Source organism: Diadema antillarum, unplaced genomic scaffold (genome assembly GCF_040938485.1).
Source record: "Diadema antillarum isolate AM-2024a unplaced genomic scaffold, OU_Dant_1.0 scf00000057, whole genome shotgun sequence".
Classification (NCBI taxonomy): domain Eukaryota; kingdom Metazoa; phylum Echinodermata; class Echinoidea; order Diadematoida; family Diadematidae; genus Diadema; species Diadema antillarum.
The window spans coordinates 2947180-2960689 of record NW_027270946.1 but is presented as its reverse complement, the minus strand read 5'-3'; the positions used below and the strand labels follow the sequence as shown (position 1 = coordinate 2960689).

General features: G+C 40.0%; 1 protein-coding gene across 1 annotated transcript in view; it reads right to left on the bottom strand.

The window, feature by feature from the left end:
- LOC139715931 (protein CIP2A-like) overlaps nt 1-13510 on the bottom strand; it is a 35429-nt gene that overhangs the window by 9057 nt on the left and 12862 nt on the right. Inside the window, exons 15-19 of the mRNA XM_071627482.1 lie at nt 12984-13046; nt 11721-11831; nt 7056-7252; nt 5849-5962; nt 4377-4599 (exon numbers count right to left, since the gene is read on the bottom strand). Of these exons, the coding sequence (XP_071483583.1) occupies nt 4377-4599; nt 5849-5962; nt 7056-7252; nt 11721-11831; nt 12984-13046 (708 nt within the window). The remainder of the gene's footprint in view (nt 1-4376; nt 4600-5848; nt 5963-7055; nt 7253-11720; nt 11832-12983; nt 13047-13510) is intronic.

Sequence of the window (13510 nt, the reverse complement as noted above, 5' to 3'; positions counted from 1 at the left end):
TCTATTCAGGGCGGCATTACTGAAGCCTAGATCTAATCTAGTCAAGTTAGTGGTACGACGGCTTTTCATGGCAAAGAGCTGCATTAATGTTGCCAATCCTGTCTGTGTGATTGTGACTGAGCTAGGACTCGGTAGAATTAACGCAATGAACGTAAAAGACATCGTATTCATGGCTGATTTAATAGTTCAGATACATTTTTGTGGCCACTATACACACATAAATATTCACCAAGGGATACAAAATGAGTGGTCGCTGACCACGTTAGGCAGGTGGCCGCTATATAAAGGGTCCATAATACAGCAATTTCGTGCGGGGGATTTTTCAGTGGCCGCTATAAACAGGCGGCCGCTATAGAGAGGTGTACACTAAGACAGGTTTGACTGTACTTTGATTTCTAGCCCCAAAGTGATTCAATACTTTGTACACTTTTGACTACAAACTATGATAACGTAAAGATCCTAACATTCTGTTTGTAGACCTGTGTTATTCCTGCATTGGCACTCAATACTAGAGAACTGACATGTCGTCTTGAGACATTTCAAAATGAAATCATCAACTGACAAACAGCGCCTGCAGAAACACTGAACTATGCTGAGAGCATATAGTGTCTTATCTGTACGGAATGACGTGACTACAGACCTGTCAATTGCTTCGGAGAGTAAACCATCAAAAACAAAAGGATTGTTGGAGAAAATATCGATGTAGATTTGATTCATCCAGGTATGGGTGTAGTGTGCCAAAAGAGTGAATATAAAATCTGTTCGACTGGACTTACTTGTGAAAATCACAGAGAGAAACTTTCATGACTCGTCCGAGTCACTTCTCCAGCTCTGTCTGGCTGGCGAGCTTTCATCCATGATGGATAAATGAGCAATGTTACTGCCTTTATTGTCTGTGCATCAAGGAATTTTTTGGATCACCAACTGGTATGTTGCTGAAAGCTTCTGTCGGAGTCCCCCTCCCCTGCTCGCCAGCCAGACAGAGCTGAAGAAGCGACTCACACTAGTCATGAAACTGTTCTCTCCGTGATTTTCACAAGTAAGTCCAGTCAAACTGATTTAATTTTCACTCTTTTTTAATAGTGCTGGTGAACTTTCAATGAACCTGTGTGAGCAAGCTTACAATCACTCTCCAAATCTATTGCATTGACTTTTATACATTGTACAACACCTAAAAGAATTCTAGCTATCTGACCAGTTTATTGTTAATCACATGACATGCAGTTAAAGCATCATTGCTGGCTGGCACTGCTGAGCCATGCAATTTTGTTAGAGCAAAAATAGATAACACATGGCAAACGTCACCAATGTACATTGACTCTCGTCTGAAACTCTGGTAGTTCTTGCACCATGGCATGCCCCTGACATCACAATAAACATACCTTTGCTGCGCACACTCAATCAGTTACAAGCGCGCATTCAGTCACTCATGATACTGTCAACAATTTCAACCGATTACATTTGCTTATGACTGATTTTATTGTGCCACACATTGTTTTTCACATAAAAAGAAATGGCTGCCATTTTTGTACGAAAATTCATGAATTGGTGTGGACCCCATTTGTTGACATCTGAGGTGTTGTATAAAACAGTGTATGACAGTCTTTGCTAGTGCAATGAAACAAGATTTCGCATTTGACAAAAAAAATTATTCAACTAAGCCTCGACTCTGCTTCGCTTTGTTGAATAGAGCGCCTCTATCTTTCACCTTGTGCAGAATCTTGTACCATTGCACTTGTAGTGATTCACTGTTTGTAAAATAGATGAAGGAATCAGGAATAGCTATGAGATGAGGCAAATTTAATGGGGAGGGGGTCAACGGAAGAAGGGAGAAGACATGGACAGAAGAGGGGTAGTGGAAGGGAAGGAGAAGGGTGATCATATGAAGATGGCAGAAGAAGCTGTGATTCCAAAGTGGAAGTGAAAGGTCCACCAAAGCCAGGGGCCTGTTTCATAAAGACTGAGCATCAATGGAAATGGATCGCTAATTGCGTATCATAAACAACTTTGCGATTGATCACAAGTAACGCTCAATCTACTAAAAGTTACCCTTGATTTTTCTTGAAATCAAGCGTAAGTGTCCTTATGAAACAGGACTTAAGCTCAATATTGAACTTACGCTTGATTCAACGAGCTACGCTGAATAAATCGAGCGTAAGATCAATCACAACTCTCTACGAAACAGGCCCCAGAGGGCTTACTGGAGGTAGAAGAGAAGAGAAGTTGAGCAGAGAACATGTTAGTGGCTGGACAAATGGAATGAAGATGGGCAGAGCAACAGAGGGAAGGGAAATGACACAGACATGAAAGGAGAATACGAAACTGGGAAGAAATATTTAGGAGGTTGAAGAGAAATTGTTTTGTTGTTGTTTCCATCACTGTGATCACCATTGTTATTGTTGGAGTACAGGGGAAGGAGCTGAGGAGGTGATGTACTTGTAGGTGGAGGAAGAAAATTGATATCAGGGTACCGTTTCATGAAAGTTGTCAGTCTCTGACAATCACCATGGTAACAGTCAGTGACCAGAACATCTCAGCCAATCAAAACCAAGAATTTTACTGAAATTGTCAGAGACTGACAACTTGTCAGCACTGACTAAATTGATGAAACACCCCCAGGAAGGCAGAAAAGGAAAAGACCAAAGGACAGGAAATGTTTTGGGAGATGGAACATGCCAATGAGATATTCAATTCTCCTTATCACATATAACTGTAAAAACTCAAATGGTGGCAGTGCTATTTCAATTCCTTGAGCCGTTGAGGACGAGTACCGAGTATAATTGGGCAGGTGTCTATGAGGAATGCGTGTTGTAGCAAAATCAGTCCATCCTCAATGGGTTGATAATGAGTCAACAATGCTATGCCAGTGCAACAGCACAAGACTTTATTTTATCGTACACAAAAAACACTGAGCACAATCTCTACTTCAAACCTGCAGTAGTTTGGTACAGTGTAGATTTTCTTAGCAATTACAATAAAAAGCGAAAACTTGAATGTCATTACGACTGTATATGCTCTGCCAGTGTATGTTGCATACTAAATTCCACATTACTGGAAGTACACATGTGATCCTTGAAAGTGTGACTCCGCTTGGGCTCCGCATGTTGCGTGCAGGTGCGTAAGGTCACCTCATTCATTTGCATGTGGCGTACAGTCAACGTACAGACTGGACCACTAGCAACCCGTATTTACAGTAATATACGCTCCACTGAATTAGTATACAGACCTGACCACTAGCGACCACATATTTACAGTAATATACGCTCCACTGAATTAGTGTACAGACCTGACCACTAGCGACCACATATTTACATTTATATGCGATCCATCGAATCAGAAGGGGGGGGGGGTGGTAGTTATGTGCAGAGGGGTAAGAACAAACCATAGATGATGAGAAGAAGTGGAGAAAATCACTGAGATGGAAGAAACTAGAAATGTCGCTACAGCGACTGCTTATACCCCCGCCACACGACATTTCATAAGCTTTGGTCAAAACAACATTTCATAAGCTTTGGTCAAAAAACTGAGGAAGCAGTTAAATCCGCAAGATCTTTCCTTGATCTTCTGCCATTAATATGCCGTTACCATGGCAACGTACTTTCGGGTACTGTCGAAAAATGCGTCTTGCACATCTACAACCAAAGGCACACAAAGGCAAAAACTGAGGAAGTAGTTTGCAACACAAAATTTTCCATCATTTTGGCTCATAATATGTGAGCTGTTACCATGGCAACATACTTTCTGTCACTGTCAAGAAATGTGTCATGCTGACCTATATCCTAAGACAAACATTCAATATGAATTCCATGAGAATTGGAAGAACACTGATGAAGCAGTTTTGCCATGAAGCATTTTGCCTTATATTTTACCAATAACATGCCGTTACCATGGCAACGCACTTTTTGCCACTGCGGAAATATGTGTCTTGCACATTAACATATTCAGATGAACATCTGTACCTAATTTCATAAAAATTGATCAAAAACTGTGGGAGGAGTTCGCGACGCAAGATTTGTACCCATTTTTGCCCATAATATGCCGTTACCATGGCAACTTACTTTTGGGTACTGTCAAAAAATACGTCTTGCACATCTACAACCCAAGGCACACATCTGTGCCAAGTTTTATGGGAATCGGTTGAAAACTGAGGAAGTAGTTCGCGACGCAAGATTTGCAACGGACCGACCGCCCGACCGCCCGACCGACCGCCCGCCCGACCGCCCGACCGTCCGCTGATTCCTATATACCCCCTTCAAACTTCGTTTGGCGGGGTATAAAAAGAAGGAAGGGAGCAGTGGAAGATGATCTGCAGTTTGGAAGTGACAAAGCCCATTGGGATTGACTTTTGATTTCAGACGAAGATTCGCAATGCTCACCTGCTGAGAGAGCTTTTTCTTGGCCTGCTCCGCCTTCGCCAGCTCCCCTCTCAGCTTGTCGATGGCTGCCTCCAGGTCCTCCCTCTCCCTCTCCGTCTTGCTCAGGGTGCGGCTCGTCTCCGCCAGCTCCTCCCGCACGCTGCCGAGCTGCGCCTCCGTCTGCTTCAGCTGCTTCACCGTCGCCTTGTGCTGGCGCTCCAACTCGTCCAGGTGTGCCAACGTTCTGAGCGTTCAAGGACAAAAAGCGTGAAGTCGTCATGGTGTCCTTGGACGCCGTGTTTCTCTCTCGGTTCATTTGATTCCATTTCCAAACATACACCAACACCACACTGACCCGTTTCTTCTTTGTTTACATCAACCACATGTTGACACGTGTTATGAAAGTAACGGTGGATGAGGGATGATGTGAAACTGAACTACGAATGAAAAAAAAAAAAATAGATTCAGGAGTGAAAGTCTATATATCCTAAAACAAGCCAGCGGTGATATTCATGGAAAGAGTGTCACTTTGTTTACCAGTTGTGTAGAGAATTCTCTCTTCTAAAATAACATTACTAGTATCATCACAGAAGGGGCAATAAAGCTACACAAGAGAGCAAACAGAATCACATCAAGATGCCTAGAGACACCTCAAAACTGAAAGAAAAACTAGAGGGAAATCCCATTACAACAACGTTGCCAAGACCACAGAATTTACCATGTTATGCTACTTTGTTGTAAACATACTAAAAACAGAGACCGGCTATGTTCTGTAATGGAACATTGGTACTGCCTATTGAAGTCACCGTGTTACAAGCAATATCTCACTGTTAGCAAGGTTACTAAAATACAGTTTCCTTGTTTTCATTTTTCAGCTGAACAAAAAGAGGAGATCAGGAATAAAACAAACTTTAGTTGCTCCTTGTTCAATAGTGCCTAGTGCCATCTTCAAATAAGATGCTGTTGAAGGTGACATGATAAGGAAAAGAGGAACAGAGTTTATAAAGAGGACCTAATAAAAGATGGGACCCACCTTTTATTAGGATCACTTTGTTTTGCTTTGTTTTTGGATATTTCAGCCATTTGAATACCAATATTCATCAAGTAAACTTTCAATTCCTCTAAGAATTGTATGTTCTTTAATATTTCATATATTAAAGTGGTTTATAAGTATTTCACAAAAAGTTAGGGAAGACTAATATCCCCACCTCTACCAAAACTATACTAGCCCTTTAACATTACACACTCACTGAGCTCAGACAGATTTCACAATGAGGTTACACCTACATCAACGCTGCACATTGGTACTGGTCCGACAGTCCCTGACCAGTAAAAATACTGTCGGACCAATAACTTTTTCAGGAATGGACCAGTAAAAAAATTAAAACTGGGTTCCTATAATTGGTTGAACAGACAGGTCCAAGCAGTAGACAAAATGGGATAGTCTGCTGCCCTGCCTACAAAATTGTACATGCCAGCAAATGTCAACTTACGTCTCATGCTTCTGCTTGAGGGCTTCGCTGTGTTTGGTGAGCACCTCATGAAGCTCCAGGAGGCTGGCATGCTCCTGTTTCTTGTCTTCCAAACAGTTCTGAACGGCCTCCAACCTGGACGGAGTGACAGACACATGACTCTGTGGTTACAATCACAACTGCTTGCCTTTCTGTTAAAAAGTTTGAACTCAAGAATTTTGAACATTTAATAAAAAGCAAACAAACAAACAAACAAACAATGGAAAAATGATTCAACCAGGGACTAGAGCAGTAATATGCAAACTATGTAAGACTATGAGTTACCAGCACGAAGTATTCATCATTTCAGTGAGACATTCAGAGTAACATGCAATTATGTGAACCTCCAACACACACACACAAAAAAGTCAATTGTGTATTACTGCTGTCAGAGCATAATCACAAATATCTCTCACTATATTATATCATTACCATCTATTGCCCTCTGTGTTGGGTGTGTACCAAAGCATTACAATGCATTTGATAATAGGGGCTGGTGTAAAACAGCACCTGGCACATTTGCCTGCCAATCAAGGAAACAAAATTGCATCAGTATTCCTCTTGCTGTTCCAAGGATGGGTGTGTCTGTTTGCATTTTCTTCTCTAAAATGAATCCTTATATTTGGATAGTCTGGAAGGTATGCATGTATGCATTATCTCAGACCATTGCATTAGTCACCAACTTGCACATAGTGCTTGCAACATTAAAATGTGTGTAATTGTGATGTATTGTCCTTGCACATCTGTGTATTACAGGGGCATGTGTGCATCTGTGTTTTTTTTTTTCATTTTTTTTTTTTTAGGGGGGAGGGTCTGTATGTTTAGCAGATTTGAGTTGGTTCATAGTAAACTGTAAAAGAATTTCACGGTTCAAGGTTCGAATGCTCCACAAAAAGATTCATCTCAGTTCTCAAGTCTCAATAAGGTGCTTGCTACTTGACTCAAGAACTTGGGAACTCCACTTCACATGCTCACTGGCACGATTTACCATAAAATGGAAATTTCTGCAGTGTTGAAATTTTTCGCGCATTTCGTGCAACCAGAAGCTAGCGCAAAAATAAAAGCTCGCCGTAAGTTTCTGTGGTCGATGTCTTGATCACGTGGAATCTTACCCAGTCAAGCGTGAAAAATTACTCAAGTAAAAATAACCACTTTACAGTATTCTGAACGTAATCTGGGCATGGCAAACCTTTGCGTCTGCTCTGCGTAGGCAGCCTTTAGCTTCTCGTGTTCCCTAGCAACCGCCTCCAGCCGCTCAATCTGGCCCATCATGGCCTTCCCCTCGGCCAGCATCCTCTCCCTCTCCAGTGTGGCCTCAGACAGCTGCTCCCTGTACTCTTCACTCCTCTTCTCAGACTCCTGGATCATGGATCGCAGCTTACGTGCCTAGTCCATCAAAAAAAAAAGAAAGAAAAAAAAACAGAAAAAGAGATATGAAATAAAATCGAATCGGTTTTCGAATCATTCATCAGGCAGGAAATGTCATGCACAGCAAAATTTCATACAGATAAAGCTTAATACAGACAATTGTGAACATGTTAGATAAGATAATTGCGCAAAACTCTGATACACACTTATGCTGGCAAAAATATTCTTATTCTCGTGGAAGTGACTGAAAAAACAACAACAACAATGTACAAACAAGAGGATGGACAGACGGACAACTGGAAAACCAAATGCTTCCAGTGGCACTTTGTGCCAGAGGCATAAAAAGTTGATACATTATTCTTGGGAATTCACATTACATTTGTGTGATTTTGTAGACTGTACAGTTTTTTTCTACTACTTATTTATCCCGAGTATCTCTATCATTAATTCTGGTTCTTTCAAGGAATACATCAGTTCTAGGCTGTTACAACACGTACAATGTGTAGAAGCACCCATATTCAGAGCATATGTATGTATTTAAGCATTATTGTTATCATATGAACTGCTATTATTGCAATTAATAATTATTGATGTATAGTCCAGGCTAGAAGGCACCCAACCTTGTTTTTTGATATATACAATGTTTTTTAATGGTTTCTTGTCAATTCGAGGGTGCTGATTCCAAATCCGATTGATGCCACTCGCGTAACCTTGAGCATTTTCGGCAAAATGCAAAAATCCAAAATGGCCGCCAGATATGCTAATTCGGCCGTGATAAACACAGTAATGTGCATTATATGACCAATGATTCCACCAAACTTTGTACATTTCTGTTCCTAGAGTTCCTCCATCTGCATTTGCAAGCGAATTTTCATTTCATATAGGTTCATTAAGCATTTAAAGCTCATTTTTTTATTCAAAATGGCCGCCATTCTTATGCTTATGTACTATATGAATGGCAAAACATATGCATGGAAATATAGAACAAATTTACTGTATTTCCCGTACCTACGCTATTATAAAGTGTTGCACGTGCAATATGTTGGGTGTCACTTACAATATATAGGGGGCCTCTCCATATATGAGCATTTAATATTCATAAACCTTACGATGTTGAACACAATTTCTTATATATTTCATTTTGTCTCAAAAAAGTCTCAACAATATACTGAGTTCACTAAACGTCTCGCAAGGAATCAATATACCACCATATTTTACATGCCGGTTGAATATAAAAATGTAATACTAACACAATATATTAAGGAGCCTAGATACATGGTATTTATCAAATAATGTTGAAAATGGAGGGGAAGCTATAAAGCAAAGCTTGTATTATGCATTCCCCTAAAACCATACTAACAAAGTACAGAAAAATCCTATACAGTAAGTGCAGAGACACATGGTTGCAGACAAAAACACATCGGACATTAATGACACAACTAAAAACCCTTTACATTGTAGATTTTTTTTTTCCAGCAAGGAGTTGGGGGGGGGGGGGGGGGAGGAGGGAGGAGTCCTGAGGCGAGTTCGAAATGGATCATAATCTCCGTTACTTTGATATGATTTAATTTAGAAGTGCCGCCTTGATAGTATCGAGCAAACCTGATTTTCTTCTTGAATTAAAACAACAACAAAAACTGTTGAAGGCATAATTAATGAAACTGTCCTAATGCAGGGACGGATCCAGGAATTCCGTAAAGAGGGGGCGCGTTTACAAAATTAAAGGGGGAGGGCGCACGCACCCCTCCCCCATTTTTTTTCTTTTTATTTCTTGTGTTTCAACAAAAAAATAAAGGGGGGGGGGGGCGTGCGCCGGTTGCGGTCCTCCCTGGATCCGCCCCTGCTAATGCAAAACCGTACAAACTGTTCATTAAACATCAACCAAGAAGCAATGTGAGGTGCCTCTTTCAGTTCTCTCACAGTTCCAAGGTGTTGATAATATACACTTTGACATCATGATCTCATTCAGTCTTGTCTTAAAACCAAAACTGTCATTTTTATTGTCTTTAAAGAACCCTTTAATTTTATGTTTAGCAGCAGGCGACATCAGCCCCAAATTTGCAGAATTCTCAGGCTAAAGATGCATATCAGTCCTGCAATTGTTTTAATTGCAACCACATCTGGTGATGTTCAACATTTCCTCAGGGGTCAGAGGGCGATTATTTGCCACAGAAACAGGATGAAGACATGAAGACTTGCTTGATCACCACCCGTTGAAGCCCTGTGGCTTTGTTGCCAGGCCAGAGACAGTGTTGTAGGTAACTTGGGTGGTATCAGAGATGACATCAGACCAGCATATGTCCCAACCTGTTTTGGGGTCAAAGCTTTAAAGTTACAGTAGGGAAATCTAGGCTTGTGGGATTTCAGGCGCATTGATGGCAGGTTGTTCAAGGGGGCATTTCATGAAGTGTTTTGGCAGATCTTTTCTTTTTGAGAAACTGTTATAAGCTATTAAATCCTTGCATCTGATTGGCTGAGAGCAAATTTGTCAGACAAAACGCTTCATGAAATGCCCCCCCCCCCCCCAATGCTATCGTGTTTGGAAGGTCAGGGTATGCGTTGACGGCACTGGTGACACTTGCCATCCTTTCCTTCCAGTGTGAGGGAGAGTGATCGAGTGCCAGTGAAGGATGGTGGACTTCCTTAGCCAATGCTTGGAAGGCTTGCCACAGAGGGCTACCTTAAACATAGCGTTGGCAAGATGGTTACTAAGATGGAAGGCATGGGTCTGATGATAATCTAATAAAGGTTGGGGCAAAGTATCCAGAAGATGAAGTACTCCACTATTGTCTTGAGATGGGTCAGTACTCGGCTCATGTCATCCAAGGACTTTCTATGAGACGTAAAGGCAAGATCATCTGCAAACTTCCTACGTGAAGTGAATGTAATGTCACCAAATATTATGTTAAAAAGACCTCTAGTGGAGTTAGTTTATAGCCACCATTAAGGAGGCCATCATTCAGAGTCCTAACACAGCTGGTCTGGTTACCGAGAGCAATCCTGAATCTGCAAATGCTGAAGATTAAAGACAAGCAGTGTGAAGTTGTTATAACACTGCTTTCAGAATGAGGCAGCACTGTACAGATCTCAGAGTCTCCCTCGAAATCATAGGCCTATACTCAAACACATTCACTCCGAAAAAAAACGGTGGTAAAATTCATCTACCATATATAATTCATCTGGGTTAACATTAAAAACTTTGGGGCATTGTTTTCATTTCAGAGATTTGACAACAGGAAGTGAGGTGGTCCCTTTTTGCACTTTCCCCTGCCTCATGTTCTTTCTCGGATGAGGGGACTGAAAAGTTTGTATAATATCGCTTTTAGATAATGTAGAACAGGACAGCTATTAATTGGAATTTTCATTTGTGTCATCTAGGATTCAGCCTTTTAATTCAGTAAATCAGAATGAATATTTTGATGTTGAACATCTCAAGGCAAGTAAGTATCAAATGTTCATATCTAATAATTCCTGATAAACGATCTTGATGTTGGCGTCAATTCAAGTTTTGGTGGATTTTTCCAAATACCTACGGAAAAATTCAGATTGAGGTAGCAAATTTGGATGTTTGCATCAAAAAATAAAACAGCCTTTGTTAGTAACAACCTTCTGATTTTTAATCAGCACACAAATTGGTAAACAGTGTACCTGAATGACAGAAAAAAAAAGAACATGTGTTTATTTCACACGCTCTGCCGTTCATATTGTGCAGGGGTATATGAGTGGCATCCATTTTGAAGTTTTGTATTAAGAAGAATATAATAAGCCTAAAAACAATAAACTTTCTGTTTGTTTGCTTGTTTGTTTGCTTGCTTTGCTAGTGGCACTCATCAGATTTGCATTGCACATGCAAAACTTGATAAAAGCGTAGGTATGTGACTGAAAATTCGTCTTCTATTTCTATGCATATTTGTGGCCATTCATATAGTACATGAGTACAGGAGTGGCGGCCATTTTGAATTGAAAATAAGCTTAAAATACTAAATATATCTCTTCAAATGAAAAATTTCTTGCATGTGCAAGTAGAATTACTCAAGGAACAAAAATTTAAAAAACTTTGATGGAATAATTTGTCATAAAATTGACATAACTGGGATTATCATGGCCAAATTAGCATATTTGGCGGCCATTTTGGATTTTTGCGTTTTGCCGAAAATGCTCAAGGTTACGCGAGTGGCATCAATCGGATTTGGAATCAGCACCCTCGAATTGACAAGAAACCATCAAAAAACATTGTATATATCAAAAAACAAGGTTAGGTGCACTTTCTATGGAGCCTAGCCTGGACTATGTAATTATCAATATTATTACAACTGCTATCATTACTATTATCACAATTTCTATCATCATCACCATCATCATCATCATCATATTCAGTGTCAACACGAATATTCATATCTTTTATTTTAAAGTTTACCAGAACACAACTCATAGTAGCACACACACACACACACACACACACACACGGTCCCAGTCAAAGACTTGCCTCATTGTCGGCCTGGGCTTTCCTGCAGCGGTACTGGGCTATCAGACGGTCTGCCTGGGCCAGTGCCATGGCCTTGGCTTCCAGTAAATCCTGGAGGTGGCTTTCCTTGGTCTGTGAATGGCGCAGACAGTGACACTGGATTATAGCAACTTCTAATGCATTTAAAATCCCTCAATCGTGTACATATGGCACAGAAACGTAACTTCTCATATCACCATCAATGATAAAAGTTGAGAGTAAGGAGTATTTATTAATCATTGAACTTCAACACAATATATTTTGATCACTTGTCTATGTGACTGTCAATCACAAAACCAACAGGAAGTTGCACAACCTGATTTTATGGGAGGACTCAAAGTAGGTGAAATGTGTCACCCTAGTCTATCTTTAGCTTTTTCATATTTTCTGAAAGAGCAATTATTCTACACAATTCTAAAGTTTTGGATCATAAAACACATGTTGTTGTTGTTTTTTTCCAGCTTTTCCAGAACACATTTTTCATAGAATAGTGTCACCAGGAATGACTTCGAGATCCTTTTTTGTTTTTTAAAAACACTTCACACACTCTTCATTTTCAACTCTAATAACTCTCAAGGGAATGATGCCACTGCATTGAATGTAAGTATAAGTCATGAATAGAATGGGCTCATTGAGAGTGCCAAATTTCAGCTAAATCTCATAATCCCTTCATTGTGATCGCTAGGTAGTTTTGCATCCTGTGTTTGTCCCATTCATTGCACAGAGCACAGCTTGAGGAGATCCTAAACTTCAAATCCTCTTCTCCCAGGACACAGTTTTCCAGAGTGTTTTCTTTCTCTTCATTATTTAGATGGTTTATAGAGTCAAATTGTACTGAGTTATACATTATTGTTAAGTTTAGAGAGTCTGCTCTTTAAGAAATTGTCCTTCTCTTAAAATCTATGTCTGGTGACTTTTTTAGTGGTTTTGTGATGCAGGGTTACATATTTATTTCACTTTTTAAAATAAGTAATAGTTGGCAATACGAAAACAAACAAACAAACAAACACAACAAACATACTGTATCTGTCAGAATATGGAAGACACATAATTCAATGCTACATTTGTATCTGCTTTAATACCTCAGTCATATGTCTACAATGATATGAAGTTGATATCAACCTGAGATATAAACACTATTAACAAAAAATCATTGAGTCAGCATTGGAAAAAAAAAAAACAACTTTTAAGCCAACAGCTGATATCCACAGAGTCTATCATCACCACGTAAGTGGATGTACTTACTGCAAGTGAGGACAACTTGTGTTCATATACGTCCATAATCTCTGATGCCTTGACATCTTTCAGCTGAAAATCAGAACAGAATATTAAACAAAACAATACAGGTAAATACCTCTGCATAGCCCTGGAACTTCTCAATGAATCTTGAATGGCATAATGAATAATGTTTTGTCCAAACATGTCTGCTCTGTTGAAATGTGTGTTCCATGCATCACAGGCACTGTGAGGGAGGATATGCTGTGTACGTCAGGGTAAATACTGTCTATACTGTCAAATACTGTCTTCGACAATTTTTCATCATTTATTGTTCATACACTTGTGTTTGAGCGAAGACATAAAAACAGCATTCTGCTTAATACACAAGTCACATCTGTAAGCCTAACAGAGAAAGAATAAATGCTCCGTCTGCTTAACATGGAACTGCTGCATAGACTATTCGTAGATGGAGATGTCAAAAGTAAGTCAAGCAGTTTACTTACAGCTAAATTGTGCTGTGACTCTTCAAACTCTTGCCTAGTTACATGTAGTTT